Source organism: Gymnoscopelus braueri, assembly GCF_963280865.1.
Source record: "Gymnoscopelus braueri genome assembly, chromosome: 3".
NCBI lineage: Eukaryota > Metazoa > Chordata > Actinopteri > Myctophiformes > Myctophidae > Gymnoscopelus > Gymnoscopelus braueri.
The window spans coordinates 48,436,485-48,457,053 of record NC_137612.1 but is presented as its reverse complement, the minus strand read 5'-3'; the positions used below and the strand labels follow the sequence as shown (position 1 = coordinate 48,457,053).

General features: G+C 39.1%; 1 protein-coding gene across 1 annotated transcript in view; it reads left to right on the top strand.

Moving 5' to 3' along the window:
• The window catches only part of nfs1 (NFS1 cysteine desulfurase), a 22,950-nt gene extending 3,698 nt beyond the window's left edge, over window positions 1–19,252 (top strand). The window contains exons 5-13 of the mRNA XM_080424223.1: window positions 9,325–9,477; window positions 10,954–11,047; window positions 11,242–11,376; window positions 11,682–11,839; window positions 13,427–13,532; window positions 15,256–15,337; window positions 16,010–16,093; window positions 16,454–16,543; window positions 17,238–19,252. Coding sequence (XP_080280349.1) covers window positions 9,325–9,477; window positions 10,954–11,047; window positions 11,242–11,376; window positions 11,682–11,839; window positions 13,427–13,532; window positions 15,256–15,337; window positions 16,010–16,093; window positions 16,454–16,543; window positions 17,238–17,301 — 966 coding nt within the window. The 3' untranslated portion in view covers window positions 17,302–19,252. The remainder of the gene's footprint in view (window positions 1–9,324; window positions 9,478–10,953; window positions 11,048–11,241; window positions 11,377–11,681; window positions 11,840–13,426; window positions 13,533–15,255; window positions 15,338–16,009; window positions 16,094–16,453; window positions 16,544–17,237) is intronic.
• Window positions 19,253–20,569: the final 1,317 nt, after the last annotated feature.

Genomic DNA, 20,569 nt, shown 5'->3' with positions numbered 1-20,569 from the left:
CAAGCTCACAATGCATTGTGAGCTTAGATTGGATATTTTTTTAGTTCTCTCCTCTCTCTCTCTCTCTCTCTCTCTCTCTCTCTCTCTCATCTCTCTCTCTCTCTCTCTCTCTCTCTCTCATCTCTCTCTCTCTCTCTCTCTCTCTCCTCTCTCTCTTCTCTCTCTCTCTCTCTCCTCTTCTCTCTCTCTCTCTCTCTCTCTCTCTCTATCTCTCTCTCTCTCTCTCTCTCTCTCTCTCTCTCTCTCTCTCTCTCTCTCTCTCTCTCTCTCTCTCTCTCGTGTTTTCCCTCCGAGTTAGTTGCTGACGGTCGGGGCCACTCCGATCATTTTCAAAATGTTTTGATATTTATCTGGATCGCTACTGGAACACCTGGCGCTGGTCGGACCGAGAGAAATACGGCCGCTGTTCCAACACCGCAATGCCACGCTCGCTCGTACACACACACACACACACACACACACACACACACGATGGACAATCAGGTGCAGCTGCGGTGGATCAATTTTTATATATATTTATTATATTTCATTTTACATATGGACTGACAGTCCTATAGGCTATTATAGCTATAATGTCCATAGAGAATATATCCCCACCTGAAAGATGCTAATTAAACTTTATAACTTGCCTGGGACCATTCCATGCTTCATCTTGCTGTCTAAATTAGATTCCTTGGTTTGCAAACAGCAAAACTTGTGTAGCCGATGAAACACAACGGCTTTGCATTGATGACACCAGGTATAAGAAACTCATGAAGTGCGTTCGGAAATACAGCACTGAACGGCGCGCACTGGCCATACAAACTAATAGGCGAGTGCGCTCTGGTGCGCAATTTCCGAACGCACATTGCTGTCCAATGTGTCCATATTCATCTTTAAATGCCCTGTTTTCAATATCTTTTATACATATCTTTTATACTCTTTATACTTTTGGATAGTGTCATTGTGGGATCGCTAAAGCGATCACACTATTGTGGGATCGCTAAAGCGATCACATTAATGTTATTGCCACTATTTATTTTATTCCCACCGTTTTTTGGCGGCTAACTAGTCCTTCATACTTTTAGCTACAAACTCCGTTCCAACTCTTCAACGTTCGGCCTACTTAGGACATGTCGGCTACCATTTGAATTTTTGAAATAATTTGTACTTTTAGAGATATTTCACTTTTTACTGCTAAAAAAATCCCATTCATTTCAATGGGGAAATTCATACTTTTAGCTACAAACTCCGTTCCAACTCTATAACGTTCAGCATACTTAGGACATATTGGCTACCATTTGAATTTCTTTAATAATTTGTACTTTTAGAGATATTTCACTTTTTACTGCTAAAAAATCCCATTCATTTCAATGGGGAAATGCCATTTAGCTACAATGGAGCCTAGCAACTTCTTATTAGACTATAGCAACACCATATTAAAGCCTAGCAACCACACTATTATACCCTAGCAACAGCCTATTAGACCTTAGCAACCACCGTTTTACCCTAGCAACCACCTTTTGTACCCTAGCAACCACCTTTTGTACCCTAGCAACCGCATATTAGACCATATAAACTGCATATCAGACCTTAGCAACCCCCCTATTAGACCCTAGCAACCACTTATTAGACCCTAGCAACCACCTGTTTACCCTAGCAACCACCTGTTTTACCCTAGCAACCACCAATTAGACCCTAGCAACCGCCTAATTCGACCCCTTGCAACCGGCTATCAGACCCTAGCAACCACAGTTTTACCTTAGCAGCCGCCTATTAGACCCTAGCAACCGCCTATTAGACCCTAGCAACCGCCTATTAGACCCTAGAAACTGCCTATTAGACCATATCAACCGCCTATTAGACCCTAGCAATCACTGTTTTACCCTAAAAAACTACAAACCTTTCAAACCTTTAACACTTTTAAAACCTTTAGAACCATAGACTTTTAAACCTTTAGAACATTTAAAACCTTAAACCTTTCAAACCTTTAGAACCTTTCAAACCTTTCAAACCTTTCAAACCTTTAGAACCTTTCAAACTTTTCAAACCTTTCAAACCTTTCAAACCTTTCAAACCTTTCGAAACTTTCAAACCTTTCAAACTTTTAGAACCTTTCAAACCTTTAGAACCTTTCAAACCTTTCAAACCTTTCAAACCTTTCAACCCCTTCAAACCCTTAGAACCTTTCAAACCTCTCAAACCTTTCAAACCTTTCAAACCTTTAGAACCTTTAGAACCTTTCAAACCTTTAGAACCTTTCAAAACTTTAGAACCTTTCAAACCTTTCAAACCTTTAGAACCTTTCAAACCTTTCAAACCTTTCAAACCTTTCAAACCTTTAACACTACTAACACTATCAATACTCAATACCGGCAACATTCTTAGCGATCCCACACTGTTTCTTCAGGAACAGTACTTTCTAGTGTTATTGCCACTATTTGTGGGATCGCTAAAGCGATCACACTACTGTTATCTTCAACGTTTTGGTACGTTTTTGGTACAGTTTTTTGGCCCCTAACTAGTCCTTCATACTTTTAGCTACAAACTCCGTTCCAACTCTTCAACGTTCGGCCTACTTAGGACATATCGGCTACCATTTGAATTTTTGAAATCATTTGTACTTTTAGAGATATTTCACTTTTTACTTCTAAAAAACTCCCATTCATTTCAATGGAGAAATTCATACTTTTAGCTAGAAACTCCGTTCCAACTCTATAACGTTCAGCCTACTTAGGACATATTGGCTACCATTAGAATTTTTGAAATCATTTGTACTTTTAGAGATATTTCACTTTTTACTGCTAAAAAACTCCCATTCATTTCAATGGAGAAATGCCATTTAGCCACAGTGGAGCCTAGCAACTGCTTATTATACCCTAACAACACCATATTAGAGCCTAGCAACCACCTATTATGCCCTAGCAACCGTGTATTAGACCCTAGCAACCACCGTTTTACCCTAGCAACCACCAGTTTCACCCTAGCAACCGCATATTAGACATATAAACTGCATATTAGACCCTAGTAACCCCCTATTAGACCCTAGCAACCGCTTATTAGGCCCTAGCACCCACCTGTTTTACCCTAGCAACCACCTATTAGACCCTAGCAACCGCCTATTAGACCCTAGCAACCGCCTATTAGACCCTAGCTATCACTGTTTTACCTTAAAAAAATACATTTTACACTATTCAACACTGCCAACACTATCAAAAGTAACTAACTACTAATACTTTAACACCTTTCAAACCTTTCACACCTTTCAAACCTTTAGAACCTTTCAAACCTTTAGAACTTTTAGAACCTTTACAACCTTTCAAACCTTTAGAACCTTTCAAACCTTTAGAACCTTTCAAACCATTCGAACCTTTAGAACCTTTAGAACCTTTAGAACCTTTCAAACCTTTAGAACCTTCCAAACTTTTCAAACCTTTCAAACCATTCAAACCTTTAGAACCTTTCAAACCTTTCAAACCCTTCAAACCCTTCAAACCCTTCCAAACTTTCAAACCTTTCAAACCTTTCAAACCTATAACACTACTAACACTATCAATACTCAATACCAGCAACATTCTTAGCGATCCCACACTGTTTCTTCAGGAACAGTACTTTCTAGTTATTATTATTTATTTATTCCGCCCGTTTTTTGGCACCTAACTAGTCTTTCTTACCTTTAGCTACAAACTCCGTTCCAACTCTACAACGTTCAGCCAACTTGGGACATGTCGGCTACCATTTGAATTTTTGAAATAATTTGTACTTTTAGAGATATTTCATTTTTAATTGCTAAAAAAATCCCATTCATTTCAATGGGGTAATTTTATACTTTTAGCTAGAAACTCCGTTCCAACTCTACAACGTTCGGCCTACTTAGGACATGTTGGCTACCATTTGAATTTTTGAAATAATTTGTACTTTTAGAGATATTTCACTTTTAATTGCCTAAAAATCAATTATTTTCATTTTTTGGGCGGTGTAGCCGCCCCTATAAGTGGGGTTGAGACACCTCATTTGTACACATTTGCTGTACTGTGATTGGCTCATTAGTGATTGGCTAGCGAGACACATGATGACATTAATAACCTATAAATAGGACTATGCACTTAATTTTTTTAAGTGAGCTTCCATCACTGTGATGACCACTGTGATGACCACACCGCCCACTTCACACTGGGTGTGATTTTTGACCTCTAACTAGTCCTTCATACTTTTAGCTACAAACTCCGTTCCAACTCTACAACGTTCGGCCTACTTAGGACATGTCGGCTACCATTTAAATTTTTGATCTGAATTCAATTTTTAGAGATATTTCACTTTGAATTTCCCCATTGAAATGAATGGGATTTTCCACCCATTCCACTCGTTTTTCGACGGCAAACTAGTCCTTCATTATTTTAGCTACAAACTCTGTTCCAACTCTACAACGTTTGGCCTACCTAGGACATGTCGGCTACCATTTGAATTTTTGAAATAATTTGTACTTTTAAACCTTTCAAACCTTTAGAACCTTTCAAACCTTTCAAACCTTTCAAACCTTTCAAACCTTTAGACCTTTCAAACCTTTAACTCTACTAGCACTATCAATACTCAATACCATCAACATTCTTAGCGATCCCACACTGTTTCTTCAGGAACAGTACTTTCTAGTTTCTCTTGTTAACTAGCAGATTAATGTTTAGCGATCTCAAGCGGTCTGTCTCTCTCCATAAGTAGCAGCTGCAATCCATCCAGTAACGACCAATTTATGCTTCGACATACAACGGTCAGTGCATGGTGGGAAAAGTACTCAGATATTTTACCTAAGTGAAAGTATCAATACTGCAATATAGAAATAATACAAATAAAAGTCCGGAATTCAAAATGTACTTGAGTAAAAGCACAAAAGTATTAGTATCAAAATGTACTTAAAGTACCAAAAGTGAAAGTACTAATGTTTGAAAATAGCAGATCTACAAGCTCACAATGTGTTGTGATGCGATGCATTGTGAGCTTGTAGATAAGCTATTTTCAAATAGCCTATGTAGGCCTATAAAATAGGGCTAAAGTGGTTAATGTATGTTTTATAATATAATAATTGATCATTGCAAAGTAACTAGTAACTAAAGTTTTCAAATAATTGCCGTTGGGGTGTAGTGGAGTAGAAGCAATACAATAGTACTGAAAATTGGCAATACTCCAGTAGGCCTAAAGTAAAAAATACCTAAAAATTGTACTTAAGTACAGTACTTGAGTACATGTACTTAGTTACTTTACACCACTGACAACGGTGTTGCGCCCCGAATATATTCAATCTGCGCTGCAGTGTGAGCTTGTGCATCTGCAAAGCGATCCTGATGAATCATGCTTAATAATGTGACGTTGTAGCCTACGTCTGGCATTGGCAGAAGGGGTATAATGAGAATAAAAGTAAAATCATTCAAATTATTGAATGATTATAATTATAACTAGAAAGTACTGTTCCTGAAGAAACAGTGTGGGATCGCTAAGAATGTTGATGGTATTGAGTATTGATAGTTAGTAGTGTTAAAGGTTCTACAGGTTCTACAGGTTCTACAGGTTCTACAGGTTCTACAGGTTCTACAGGTTTGAAAGGTTTGAAAGGTGCTAAAGGTTCGAAAGGTTTGAAAGGTTTGAAAGGTTTGAAAGGTTTGAAAGGTTCTAAAGGTTCTAAAGGTTCTAAAGGTCTAGGGTTCTAAAGGTTTGTCGGTGTTGAATAGTGTAAAATGTAGTTTTCTAGGGTAAACCTGTGGTTGCTAGGGTCTGATAGCCGGTTGCTAGGTTCTAATAGGTGGTTGCTAGGGTCTAATTGGTGGTTGCTAGGGTAAAACAGGTGGTTGCTACGGTCTAATAAGCGGTTGCTAGGGTCCAATAGGGGGTTGCTAAGGTCTAATATGCTATATGGTCTAATATGCGGTTACTATGGTAAAACAGGTGGTTGCTAGGGTAAAACGGTGGTTGCTAGGGTAAAACGGTGGTTGCTAGGGTCTAATCGGTAGTTGCTAGGGTATGATAGGTGGTTGCTATGGTCTAATATGATGTTGCTAGAGTCTAATAAGCAGTTGCTAGGCTCCACTGTAGCTAAATAGGATTTCCCCATTGAAATGAATGGGATTTTTTTTAGCAGTAAAAAGTGAAATATCTCTAAAAGCACAAATTATTTCAAAAATTCAAATGGTAGCCAATATGTCCTAAGTAGGCTGAACGTTATAGAGTTGGAACGGAGTTTCGAGCTAAAAGTATGAATTTCTCCATTGAAATTAATGGGATTTTTTTAGCAGTAAAAAGTGAAATATCTCTAAAAGTGCAAATTATTTCAAAAATTCAAATGGTAGCCGACATGTCCTGAGTAGGCCGAACGTTGAAGAGTTGGAACGGAGTTTGTAGCTAAAAGTATGAAGGACTAGTTAGGGGCCGGAAAATGGGGTGAAGATAACATTAGTGTGATTGCTTTAGCGATCCCACAATGAGGACGGTAGGCTTTGGTACATGGTCAGTCTTGGAAGGGGGGGAAACCGCTCGTTTACGGTTTATTATGCCACCTAATTAGAGCCCTACCGATGCCAGATTTTTGGGTCCGATGCCGATACCGATTTTGAGAGTCCTGGACCACCGATTGCCGATGTTTTTGACTGATATTTTGTAATTAAATAAAATAATAATAAAAGAAATTCAAAAACGTATAAACTTATTTTTTTCATTAAAGTTAAGAATACAAGATTGAGAACATTTAAATAAAATGCAATCACATTATTACAAATAAACATGAATACAATTATTTGAAAACTTTAGTTACTAGTCACTTTGTAGATTTTAATTATTAATATTATTACTAAACATGCATTAACCACAAGTCTTCAGCCCTTTTTAAACTTCGGCTATTTGCAGTGGTGGAAAGTAACTAAGTACATTTACTAAATTACTGTACTTAGTACAATTTTGAGGTATTTGTAATTCACTTGAGTATTTCCAATTTCCAATACTTTTACTTCTACTCCACTCCATCTCAGAGGCAAATATTATACTTTTACTCCACTACAAGTATTTGAAAACTTTAGTTACTAGTTACTTTGAATATTTTGATTATTATTACAAAACATACATTAAACACTTAAGCCCTATATAGGGCCATTTGAAAATAGCTGATCTGCAAGCTTGTAGATCTGCTATTTTCAAAAGATTTGTATACATTTGAGAACTTGAAATTGATTGAAATTTGATGCCAATACTTTACTTTTACTCAAGTACATTTTGAATTCCAGACTTTTACTCGTAACAGAGTATTTCTAGATTGCAGTATTGATACTTTTACTTAAGTAAAACATTTTAGTACTTTTTCCACCACTGGCTATTTGAAAATAGCAGATCTACAAGCTCACAACATGTTGCTAGGCAGTGCTTTGTGAGCTTGTAGATCTGCTATTTTCAAAACATTTTCATACATAATGATAAGGAGTGTAGTGCACTTCTACATTTAGGATTTGGGTTTAGGTCAATTGATTTAGTTTTCATATTACATTGACATGACGCTGTCACCGCATCCTGCAACAGACGTGCTCATGCAGAGCCCGTCCATCGATTGGTTGTGAAATCGCCCTGACAACCAACAACAACCAATAAAAACCACAACTGTCCCTTCGGACTATAGGATCCATTCTAAACTATGGGATTGTACAACTTGAGCGTCGAGTCACTCAGGCTTGAGGCTTTGAGCACAACAAAACCGTGTCCTTGTATTTTAGTTATGAACAAAGTCTTGCTGAGAGCAAAATGAACGGCCCACGGTAAGGGTAATGCTTTACAAAGTTGTAAGAGGAATCCCGTCATCTGACTGACCATCTTGTCCGCGTCTGATGAAAAAGTAAAAAAAAAAGTAAACTCGCCCCAAATCACGCTCACCCCCATTCTTTTTCGCGGACCCACGGTTCTTGCATTTGTTTGATGATAAGGTTAGAACATAGTTTTACTGGGGTTACGTTTAGAAATAAGGTTAGGTAGGTTTAGGCATAGTTTACTGAAGTTACGTTTGTGAATACCGCCGGATTTGCCCCGGGGCGATTGTGTTTTAGGGCGACTGTGTTTTGGGGCGAGAGTTTTGGTATTCACCGTGCGTCTGCCAAGCCGCACTCCTCCGCTCAGAAACAGCGTGGAGATGTTAAATTAACGTCTCACTCAGACAGACGTTAATATATATTTCTTTAGCGATATACAAGTAGCTTAGAAGATTGTTGTAGCCTATGCCCAATTGCCCATAAAAATATATACCTAACCGTTGCATCATGATCCATAAATTAACGAGCCTCGCGTTGAGTCATTCATATCATTTATTAATTCATTGAGCTCATTGGTCTCTCTCTCTGGAAGGCATTGTAGTGGTAGATAACTTTAATCTCTCTCAGTATTATTGAGAGATTGTTGAGAAAAACGAGCAATCTTTGTGGATTTCACATAAATAAATATAAACACCTTTACCGCAGCTGCGCAGCAATTGCACAATCAGTGAAAATATTATTGACAAAAACGGCTTGTTGGACTCTCAATGATCAGAATCAGAATAATCTCAATCAGAGTGAATAAATACTTTAATATTAATTAAATACTGTTAATGTAAACGTTAACTCAGAGAGTCTACAAATGAACGGTCTTTTCTGTTATAAGATCATGGATAATGTCCGTAATTTCAAGTAAAACACAGGCTTTGCTTATCCAGTGCGAATGCGCCAAAAAAAACACAGACGTCAGGGGGTAATTTCTGAATTATCAGAGGTCCCTAGATAATACTAGTCCCGTGCGAATAGGGCTTTAAGTCTATAATAATTAAGAGTTAAGGCGGTTACACACCGGCGAATATACGAATATACGCAAAATTCGGACTCGTTCCGAATAATTAAAAGACACTTTTTTCGCTCCGCGAAACTGGTGTGGAAGCTTGCATTGACTTTATAAGGTTTTTAAAAAAAACGTATTATTCGCATGAAAAAAATCGCCCCGGTGTGTAAGGACCTTAAGCATTGCAAAGCAGAATGCCCGCAACACTCCAGAGTAAACAAAAGTCTCAAGGTGCACGGCTCAACAATGTTGTCAACGCTGAGGAAGGAGATTCCAAGCTAATTGAAACTACAGCCTTTCTCCTCTTGGAAAGTTAGCATGCTGAAATAGAAGCCATTGTTCTTGCATTTAAGACGACAACAAAAAGTTGATCGAAAGGACGTCACATCATATAATGAGCATTAGTGAGGACCAATTATACTGATGTCAGCTAACTGGTTGCAAAATACTCGTAATTATTTGGATTCTAGTTGTTCTCATCTCTTCCTCGTGTCTTCCCATGATGCTTTGGGGCAGGGTGTGGCGAGGTTCTACAAGGCTAAGAAGCGTCATGTGATCACCACCCAGACGGAACATAAGTGTGTTCTGGACTCCTGTCGGGTTCTGGAGTCTGAGGGATTCAGAATCACTTATTTACCTGTTATGACCAACGGCCTGGTGGACATGAAGGTACGCATATGCACACACACACACACACACCTGTGAACGCACCCTCGTTTGCGCATGCACACAAAGTCAAAACAGTCTCTTTGTGTTTGTTTTGAAAATGAAAAAAGGAATAAACCATAATTGAAAAATGAAGGGCTCCTCAGTCCTCATGTATTAGAAGAGTGGTTCTCAAACTCTTCAATTTCAAGGTCCCCCATAACTCTGAGAGTGTACAAATTGAACCAAAGGGCCGGTCCCTTTGGTTCAATTTGTACACGCTCAGAGTTACAGACCTGTAAGGGTCCATTTGGAACCCCCTCAAGGAACCCTGAGGGTCCCTGGACCCCACTTTAAGAACCACTGCATTAGAAGGACAAGCAGGGACACGAGTCTTCAATGAATCTAACATGGTTAAAATGGAGTTTGAAGTTACAATGGGTTTATATACCCTGTCTGATAAAATGAATATCAAATGTCTAACAATTGAATCAAGCAACTTAAAAACTGTCTGGGTAGCCTGATAAAAGCCTAAGTAGAGGAAAGTGTTTTAAAGTGAAATACATACCCTATTTTATAGTTATGCTATATCATATGATTGTGTTGCATGGCAAAAATAGTCGATCTACAAGTTTGATGCAACACAGGAGTTTGTAGACCGGCAATTTTTGCATTTTCGAAAACATTGAATCTTTGCAAACTTTCACCTGTAATGACGTGTGTGTGTGTGTGTGTGTGTGTGTGTGTGTGTGTGTGTGTGTGTGTGTGTGTGTGTGTGTGTGTGTGTGTGTGTGTGTGTGTGTGTGTGTGTGTGTGTGTGTGTGTGTGTGTGTGTGTGTGTGTGTGTGTGTGTGTGTGTGTGTGTGTGTGTGTGTGTGTGTGTGTGTGTGTGTGTGTGTGTGTGTGTGTGTGTGTGTGTGTTGCTAGTACACACATGCATATTAAGCTAATGTATAAAAGTAAAGAAAAGGCTGCACACTCGTAGCCACGATGCAGGATTAATTTAAATGAAAACCAACGTTTCGACCTTGAAAGGTCTTCTTCATTCCCTGAAGAAGACCTTTATGTTGGTTTTCATTTAAATAAATCCTGCATCGTGGCTACGGGTGTGTGGGCCTTTCCTTCACTTTTATACTTATTTACCAAGGTCAGCAGCACCTCACCTATACTGGTGTGTGCCCTCCTCCCTTTTGTTTGATATGATGCTAATGTAAACATCATACATGTAAACATCATGTACAGTACATAACTGCTATCACATACGCTATGTGTATTAGGTCTAATATATATATATTTGTTTTTATTTAGCCTGTGTTTATCCCACTTTTCTTCTACTCTCAACGTCTATCCTATACCTTCTCATAAAACAAAAAAAATATGGAACGATGCATGCACAAAAATAAATATTCACCCACTTCTTTACACCTGTAAACCTGTGATGTGACAATAGAGTTCATTCATTCTCTCTCTCTCTCTCTCTGTCTGTGTGTGTGTGTGTAGCTCCTGGAGGAGTGTATGACTCCAGACACCTCTCTGGTGTCGGTGATGGCTGTCAACAACGAGATCGGAGTCCTACAACCCATGAAGGAGATAGGTAACCATGGCAACGCATCATCACTCCTCCTCTCCTTTTCTCTCCTCTCCTCTCATCTGGTCTCCTCCCCTCATCTCACCTCCTCTCTGTTCTCCTCTCTCCTCCTCCTCCTCATCTCTCCTCCTCTCCTCTCTTGTCTCCTTTCGTCCTCTCTGATTCCTCTCCTCCTCTGTGGTCTCCTCCTGTGTTCTCAGGTCAGCTGTGTCGTAGTAAAGGAGTGTATTTGCATACGGATGCGGCTCAGGCTGTGGGGAAAATTCCCATCGACGTCACTGACTGGAAGGTTGACCTCATGTCTATCAGTGGACACAAGCTCTACGGCCCTAAAGGTTGGTTTCACTCACTCACTCACTCACTCAGTCACTCTCACTCACTCACTCACTCACTCACTCACTCACTCACTCGATAGATATATGGTCCTAAAGGTTAGTTTAAATAACTAGAGATATGGTCATAAAGGTTAGTTTAACTCTTGAGCTACTACTGATATTACCACAGTGCTGTTGATGAGGGGAAAAGGCATAATCCAATAATGGCTAATGCATACAGTATAGGGTGAGAACCATTGCCCTCCATTACTATTACTCCTGCTATTACAACTGTTCCTCCTACTAATGAGGTGCGTTTGTTTCAGGTGTAGGAGCTCTGTACGTGCGTCGCAGACCCAGGGTGCGCTTGGAGCCCTTAATGAACGGCGGTGGCCAGGAGAGAGGCCTGCGCTCTGGGACTGTCCCCACCCCTCTGGCTGTAGGCCTGGGAGCTGCCTGTGAGGTGGCCATGCAGGAGATGGAGGTAGGAAAACTAACTCACTCAAACTCATCAAACGCACCTAAACATTACCTGCAGCTAGGGCTTGGTGGTGTTAACAGTCTGATGTCAGTGGCTCATCCTCATATCGTTTATTGAAAGAAGAGAAATACGTTTGGTATTGGTGGTTTTCTGGTTTATCAACCAATTTAAATGGGGTGGCCATAGCTGGAGAGAGACCACATGGGAAACAGGAGGTCCCAGGTTTGATTCCCGGCCTTGGCTAGATATTCTGTGGATATAATGTCACATTTGGATAAAAACTGCAGTAGTAAAAACTATGATGGCAGTAGTGTCAATTTTGACAGCAAATTAAAATTGAGTTGAAGTCGTATTTTAGTCCTCTGAAATGTTTGTTTTAGTCTAGTTTTAAATATAATACGATTTTAGTCGACTATAACTACAGTTGATTTAGTCGACTAAAATTCATTTTGGCAGGCCTTGATGGTGTCGTAATCCCTGATTTGTAGATCGGCTATTTTCGGAGCGTGACTTGCACACACAACCAAGTATGAAAGTACTTGTCTTAGTTCTTGTCAATATATTTAGTCACAGGCGAAAGGGCCTTTCTGTGTGGAGTTTGCATGTTCTCCCCCGTGTCCCCTAGGGTAGGTACCCTCACAAAAACATGCAGTAATCCTGGTCACTATACTGCCTCCCCCTGGCCAGCCGGGGCGCCTGCTGGAGGGGAAAGGAACTGGTTGGAATAACGTGTTCCTTCCACGCGCTACGTCCAACCAGGGAAACACTCCCCCTGTCAGGTGATAAGAAGGTCAGTTGGCTCTCATGCATTGAAGGAAGCATGAGCTCGGCCCTGGCCTCCCTAGGTTGGCAGAGGGAAGGTAGGGATATCGTGGGATAAAAAAAAGATATATATATATATATTTAGTCACAGTTTTAGTCATCATAGCTTAGTTTTTATTTCGTTTTTGTCCGTGAAAAAAGGCAGTCGACAAAACATTTTCGTCATAGTTTTAGTCGACAAAATGAACACTGGATTGCAGCAAGAGCAATAGCAGGTATAACAGGAGCATAATATAATACTACAATAATAGTAGGTATAATAATAATATAAGATATAATAATAATATAGTAATAATAATATAATAATAATAATCACAGTCTACGGAAGCCTGTGAAATGCCATGGGTGACACAAAAACTCCCTGGATGTTGAGTTAGTGACAAGCCTTACTGGGACAGATGGGTACAGATGTACAGTAATACAATAATGCTTAAAGGATAACACAAAAAGCCCCCGAGGGCTTGTTTCCACTGTGGTCCTGTGTATTCAATGTTTATGGCATGCGCTGATGGGACATGAACCCACACTCTCTAAACTCTGAATGTAGAGCAGTATTATTCCATGCTGTTGTACCAGTTGACAACAGGTGATCACATCTCACTCACTACGCTCTTAATTAAAAGATAGTCTAACGTTAGCACAACTGTTATTGAATCTAAAGCTATTTTTTCCCTTTCTCTGTTTTATGTGAACTATCCCTACAAATTATACTGTATTATCACTACTCTAATTGGAGGTGTGTGTGCGTGTGCGTGTGTCTGTGTGTAGTATGATCATCACAGAATCTCGATGCTCGCCAACCGTTTGATCCAGAAGGTCACATCTGGACTCCCTGATGTCATCATGAACGGAGACCCAGAACACAGATACGCTGGTACACACACACACACACACGCACACGCACACACACACACACGCACACACACACACACACACACACACACACACACACACACACACACACACACACACACACACACACACACAGTTGTCCATTCTAAACAAACAACTTCAGAATATATACAATATTTTTCCATTACAAACTCCTAAAAAAAGTTCTGAAACTTTATTTTGGTCAATTCTTTCTCCCCTTCAATAATATCAATTGGTATTGTATTATATATTGTGGGAAAGCCTGATTAGTCCCCTTTACAACGAGGTACAACTTGTAAGGATTGTGCATTCATGGAATGAGCAACACAGCTAAACGTGTGGGTAACCTCGCGTCACCAGTCTTTCCACCTCGGAGGAAAGCCTGGTATTCGTTATTAAAGACCCGTGTGATCCGGTCTAGGCCACGCCTACTGAAGAAAAAAAAAAGAATAATAATTCTCTTTCCGGATTTTGCCCATCCGGTTTTGCGGAGCCGCTTTGTTTTGGTTCCCCAATCCCTATTTAAATGGAATAGAATTTCCCCGTGGGATAATAAAGGTAGACAGACGCTAAATAGTCTCCGGAAGTACACTCACATTTATATTTAAAAAATAAGCTAAATATACGCCGCATCAAGGATTTTATTAGGTAGGCCCGCGGACGGACCTATTTTGGGGTGAAGTCTTTCCGGATTTGCGTTTCCGGCCACCTGATGACGCGAATGACGCGCAGATGACACGCCCGGTGACGTAGGGTTACTTCCGAAAAGGTATTGATCCCAGGCTACCGTGTGGGTAGCGCCCCCAAAACATTCGCCAATTCGTTGGTAATCACTCTTGTTTTGAGCTGGCAGGTGTGTTTCAGTCACAGGTGTGTGACTGGCACCTGAGCATGGGTCTTGCAACTTTGTCAAGTTTGTGTATGCTCCAAGCATCAAATAAGGCCTGTGCAAAAATGTTGGCAAATGTTTGGGGGGGTGCTACCCACACAGTTAGCTGTATTGCTTATTCCAAGAATGCACAATCCTTACAAGTTGTACCTCATTGTAAAGGTGACTATTCATGCTTTCCAATTGTATAAAATACAATAATATTGGTATTATTGAAGGGGATAAATAATCAACCGAAACAAAGTTTCAGATATTTTTTTAAAGGTTTTATATACATTTTCTTTCCTTAATTGTGTTGAGGCTTCTTCTTATCTTTGGGGCCGTGTCCACCAAAACGTTTTTTTTTCCTGAGCACAGCGTATGTTTTTAATTATTTCCAATGGGAGCGCCGCATTTTTGGAAACTCCAGCAGCGTGACGAGGCGTTGAAAGTCTGTCTTGCGCTTGTGCGTTCACCCGTGCCGTTTTAATCAGTTGAAGTATTTGGCATTTGGAAGCGTTTTCATGCGAGCGCCTGGTGTTTTCAGCTGGGAAGAAACACTTTGGTGGACACATAGCCCTAGTTTTTAGTATTGTTGTTGTTGCACAGTATTCTGACAACGTCACACACTTGCATTTTGCTGCTTACTGACAAATAAACCTTCTAGATTCTTGACGTGTGTGTGTGTGTGTGTGTGTGTGTGTGTGTGTGTGTGTGTGTGTGTGTGTGTGTGTGTGTGTGTGTGTGTGTGTGTGTGTGTGTGTGTGTGTGTGTGTGTGTGTGTGTGTGTGTGTGTGTGTGTGTGTGTGTGTGTGTGTGTGTGTGTGTGTGTGTGTGTGTGTGTGTGTGTGCGCAGGTTGTATAAACCTGTCCTTTGCCTACGTAGAGGGGGAGAGTTTGTTGATGGCTCTGAAGGATGTCGCTCTTTCATCAGGAAGGTTAGAGACACACACACACACACACATAGTCTCTTCAGTAATTTATCAGGTATTCGGGTGGCACAATGGTAAAGTACCTATCTACCACTATGGATTCTAGGGGTTTGAATCCACCGCGGTTCATCCAGTTTGGCCGTGCATCTATATGAACACAATTCGCTGTGTTCGGAGCAGGGAAGCCAGGCAGGGAGGATTGTATTTATCGCTGTGCTGAAAAAATGTGAACAAGCCTTTTGTAATGATGAAGGCTGCAGATTCAGTGTTTTCTGGGGAAGCTTTCAAAAGGGTCAACAAGTTGGATTCATGTTAAATCAAAATGCTACATTTAAGTAGTTTGAACAAATAAATGTATTAGTAGGCCTAATATAATAAATCATGCACTGACTGACTGTTGTTTAAAAGTCTGCATCCAGAATCAGTTGCTTCATAAAAGGTTTACAATACCGTTATCGGTCGTTTGTCCATGCAATTAATCGGTAACTGGATATCGGCCAAAATGTTTATATCGTGCATCCCTAGTTGGACCATTTCATGGTTTGATGTCTTTAGTAATTGCACACACATAATTATTTCTATTGGCTCATTTTTACCTTCGTCTGTCTGAATTCCTGACTGATTCACTGTGTGTGTGTGTGTGTGTGTGTGTGTGTGTGTGTGTGTGTGTGTGTACAGTGCGTGTACATCTGCATCATTAGAACCGTCGTATGTGCTCAGAGCGATCGGTGCAGATGAGGACTTGGCACACTCCTCTATCAGGTACAACTTTATATTCATCATTTTGTTACATTACCTTCCATTATGGTCATTATATTCTTGAGTCAAGTGTGACACCAAGTGGTTACATCTGGCATTACAGGTCTGGTCTACTGCTTAGTATCAAACCAGTTTGAAATTGTTTAGAGTTAGACCAACTCAACTGTGTGTGTGTGTGTGTGTGTGTGTGTGTGTGTGTGTGTGTGTGTGTGTGTGTGTGTGTGTGTGTGTGTGTGTGTGTGTGTGTGTGTGTGTGTGTGTGTGTGTGTGTGTGTGTGTGTGTGTGTGTGTGTGTGTGTGTGTGTGTGTGTGTGTGTGTGTGTGTGTGTGTGTGTGTGTGTGTGTGTGTGTGTGTGTGCATAGGTTTGGTATTGGCAGGTTCACTACTGAAGAAGAGGTGGATTACACTGCAGCCAAATGCATTGAACAAGTTCAGAGACTGAGAGAGATGAGGTATGTCTGTCTGTCTGTGCTACTGATTTTGATTGATTGATTGTATTCATGGACTATCAGACAGAAAAAGAAACAGACATCCAAAGGATAACATATTAAAATTAAAACACGTATTTCCTGCTTTAAAAGATGACAAAAAACACAAATAATAATTAACCACTCTCTATACTAGTGTCCTTTCGCTGAAAATAGCCGATCGACAAGCTCACAATGTGTCACAGCACAATGTGTTGTGAGCCTGTTGATCGGCTATTTTCAGCGAAAGCTTTCCCCACAATACGGATGCTGGAGTTTTATTGGTTCAACATTTTACATAAATACTAAACGACACAGTACTGAAATCTGAAAACACATCACAACAATTTAAGAAAACAAAATAATAACTCACACATCAAAAACAAGAACAGCTAAAGTAACAATATCATTGTTACATGAGCACCATCATGTAAAAAACGAAAACACCAAAAACATAAACTACAATAAAAAACATTTTTAATAGAAAATCAATAGCTATATCATAACATAGGTTAAAATAACTATATGACATAATGATTGATAAGAGCCTGATGTTATTTATTTATTACATAATGAACAAATGTAAAGTCATGAAATGGTTTCTTAAATGCTCTTTTATGTCAAGTGATGTTCATGATTTAACATAAATATTCTCTGTTTCTGTCTCTCTCTCTCTCAGTCCTCTGTGGGAGATGGTTCAAGAAGGAATCGACATCAAAAGCATCAAATGGACACAGCACTAGTCTCCGCCCTCCTCCTCCTCCTCCTCTTCAGCCACTCCTCATGAAAAAGAAATACTTCCTTCCTCTCCACAAGCACGCACAACTTCCTGTCTGACTGAAGGGAGTGTTTCTTTTTGACCTGAGTTACTGAGATACTAGCCTCAATGGGATCTCCTCTTATCTACTGATACGTCTGGTTAGAGCCGGGCCATATGACAAAAAAAACATTATCACAAATGTTGCTTCGATTACGATTAATGAACGATTAGTAAAAAAAAGAAATATAGCGAAAATGTCAGATCTATAAGCTCACAACTTGGTGCGCTGCGACATGTTGTGAGCTTGTAGATCTGCTATTTTTGCTATTTTTGTAGCCACCAGTGTACAATGACTTATAATACGGGGTTAAGTGGTTAATCAGACTCATCGACAAAATATTAGAATGTTTTCATATCGATTCGTTGACATATAAGACATTTTAAATAATTTATCAACAGAAACCCTGCTTTTCGAGTAATCCCTTAACCTACAGTACATGAGCAAGATTAATTCAGTTATTGGTTCAAAATATCGTTAAAAAAAAAAAAATTGGTTAACTGCTCAGCCCTTGACATCCAAATTCAGTGAATGGGCTTAAACTGGGTGGAAACAATTATGAGAAAAGAAAATTAATAATAAAGAACCAATGCAAAGACTATAGGGTTGTCCTTCATATTGGGATGGTATCAGGAATGGTTTTCAAAGCAGTGCACTTAGGTTTGTTAGTGGCCATTTTCACCACTGTTCAAGCCCATATATTTATTCTGATTTCGCAGATGTGTCGGTAGGTTGAGATCGCAGATCGTTTGGCTACAGGAGACTAATGATACAGCTTCTCTCTCTCTCTCTCTCTCTCTCTCTCTCTCTCTCTCTCTCTCTCTGTGTTAAAACTCAGTATGTATTGCAGTAGGGCTGTCAATGAATAATCGAAGTTCAAAACTACAGTCAAATATAAAAAAAAAGAATAAAATAATTAAAATATCACCTGTGTTGAGTTCTCGTGAGACTCTGGGCCTCACAGACGGGCCATCTGTTTGCAGACTGCTTGACTGCACTTCAAGTCACACTGTTGCTTGTCCGCATGCAGTCAGACAACTGAATGCACTCTGGAAATACGCAGCATCACTTTAATTGATCCAAATGATAACATAGGTCAAGCTGAAACAGGCGATCCATTTGGTAATGATGGCAGACAAGTTCACAGCCAGACTCCACCGAAAAAAAAATAGCTAAAAACTCTGCTTGGAATTGTCCCTCGAGGGTAAAACTTCTTTATTGTCACATTGTGTAGACCCACCTCAATTTGACTTAAACAACATTGCAAAAGTTTAGGCTTTAATAAGTCTGGCTGAACTGATTGGTTATAATTTCCTGTTATATTAAGATTATTATATTACTTAACCTCATTCATAAGTCATTCATTTCATCTCGCAAGAGCGTGTTTCTCAGCGCCAACCACAGCATAGAGAGCGAGAGAGGGAGAGAGAGACGTCTGCAGTCTTTTAAGTGAACGTTTACGGCACACAATCTTTATATTAAAAATAGATGGTTTTGAAATTCTGTTTTTTTATAACAATTATTTTTGCCCATTTTGACAGCCCTATATTGCAGTCTGTTTTGTTACCCCATGGGTCTGTGTTCCACTATGCACCAGTGTGTACCAGGTCATACCACTGACCACCATGTTTCTTTATTACAATACTGATGCAGTTTATTAATCATCACTTTGCTCCTACTGTAGTTCTGAGCTGCCATTGTCCAAAGTTAAATACACAGTGCTAGTGCTGTAAGACACAATACTAGTAGTGTAAGACATGCACAGTGCTACAACACTGAAACAGAATTACTCTCTTCCATCCTGTTTGTATTCCAGTCTAATTGTAACTAGATCAGGACACAGCTTTCACATAAAATGCAACTCTATAACTGTCAATGTGTGTTGTCTCATTATTATTATTTATTATTATTATGTATTATTATTTTATTTATTATTATTTATTTATTTATTATTATTATTATTATTATTATTATTATATAAGATACATATTTATTTATTTATTTTTAGACGCACATTAATGAATATTAATGTAATGTAAATACACCGGATTTAGAAAATATGCTAATTTACATCCGCAGTCCCCACAAAAAAAACAAGCAGACAATTGAGTACATTACATTACACTGAGAAAACAAAGCATAAATACAAAAACAGGTACAAAAGGTGCAAAGTATATCTATTTAAGGCTAAGACTAATACAATGATTTACCTGGCTAATAGTTATTGCACTAAGAAAATAGCAGCGTTTTAGAGGTCAATATGTATACTAAAGTGAGTTGTGTATACTATAAAATAAATAATTTAATGATATAAAATAAACATAATAAAGGAATAAAAGTAGTAAAGTGTGTACATTATCATGGTACACCTTAAGGTGCTTAAAGGAGCTGTGTGCATGAGTCCTACTAAATATATCAATATAGGTATGTGCACAACATTTACATACATACTGTAGATATAATATTTAAATAGTTGTATGTCTAACCATTCAAGTCCTTTACTTTGGCTATTCTAAAATAAGCCGATCTAAAGGCTCACAACGTGTCACAAGCTTGTCTTTTGTTTTTTTAAACATCTTGAAAAACTGACAATGTTGAACATTTTGGGGAAATTGTGCAAACTATAGTGACATGCCCAAATTAGGGACACCATGGGTTAATGGAGTTAAATACACCTAATTCAGTCAGTTACTTGTGTGTTGAGGTGCGAGCAAATTTGGTACCTACACCTGTGTAGGCACCAGAGGCACACTGGTGTGATTGTGAATGAAGTCCAGGTGTGCCTTGGGATTTTGTGACAAACACACATTATTATTATACATATATTATACATATTTTTGATGTACTGTATATCGCTACTTTTTGTACACATTTCTCAAAACAGGCAAATTCTATACCCTTGAAAATATTATTTCCTGTTAGTGTTTTGGGCATGTCATTATAGGTGAACATTGTATGTGTATGTATGTATTTATTTGTTTATTTATTTAAAAACATTTTCACAAAAGAATTGCAGATGTACAAGCTCACAGTAGCCTACATCACTGGTGTATAATATAATTATGCTATAATTAGATATACCAGTGGTTCTCAAAATGGAGTCTGGGGACCCCCAGGGGTCCTTTGAGGGGGTTCCAGATGGTACCAGCAAAATTTGCTAATATAGCATCAATATCAGTTTAACCACTTTTAG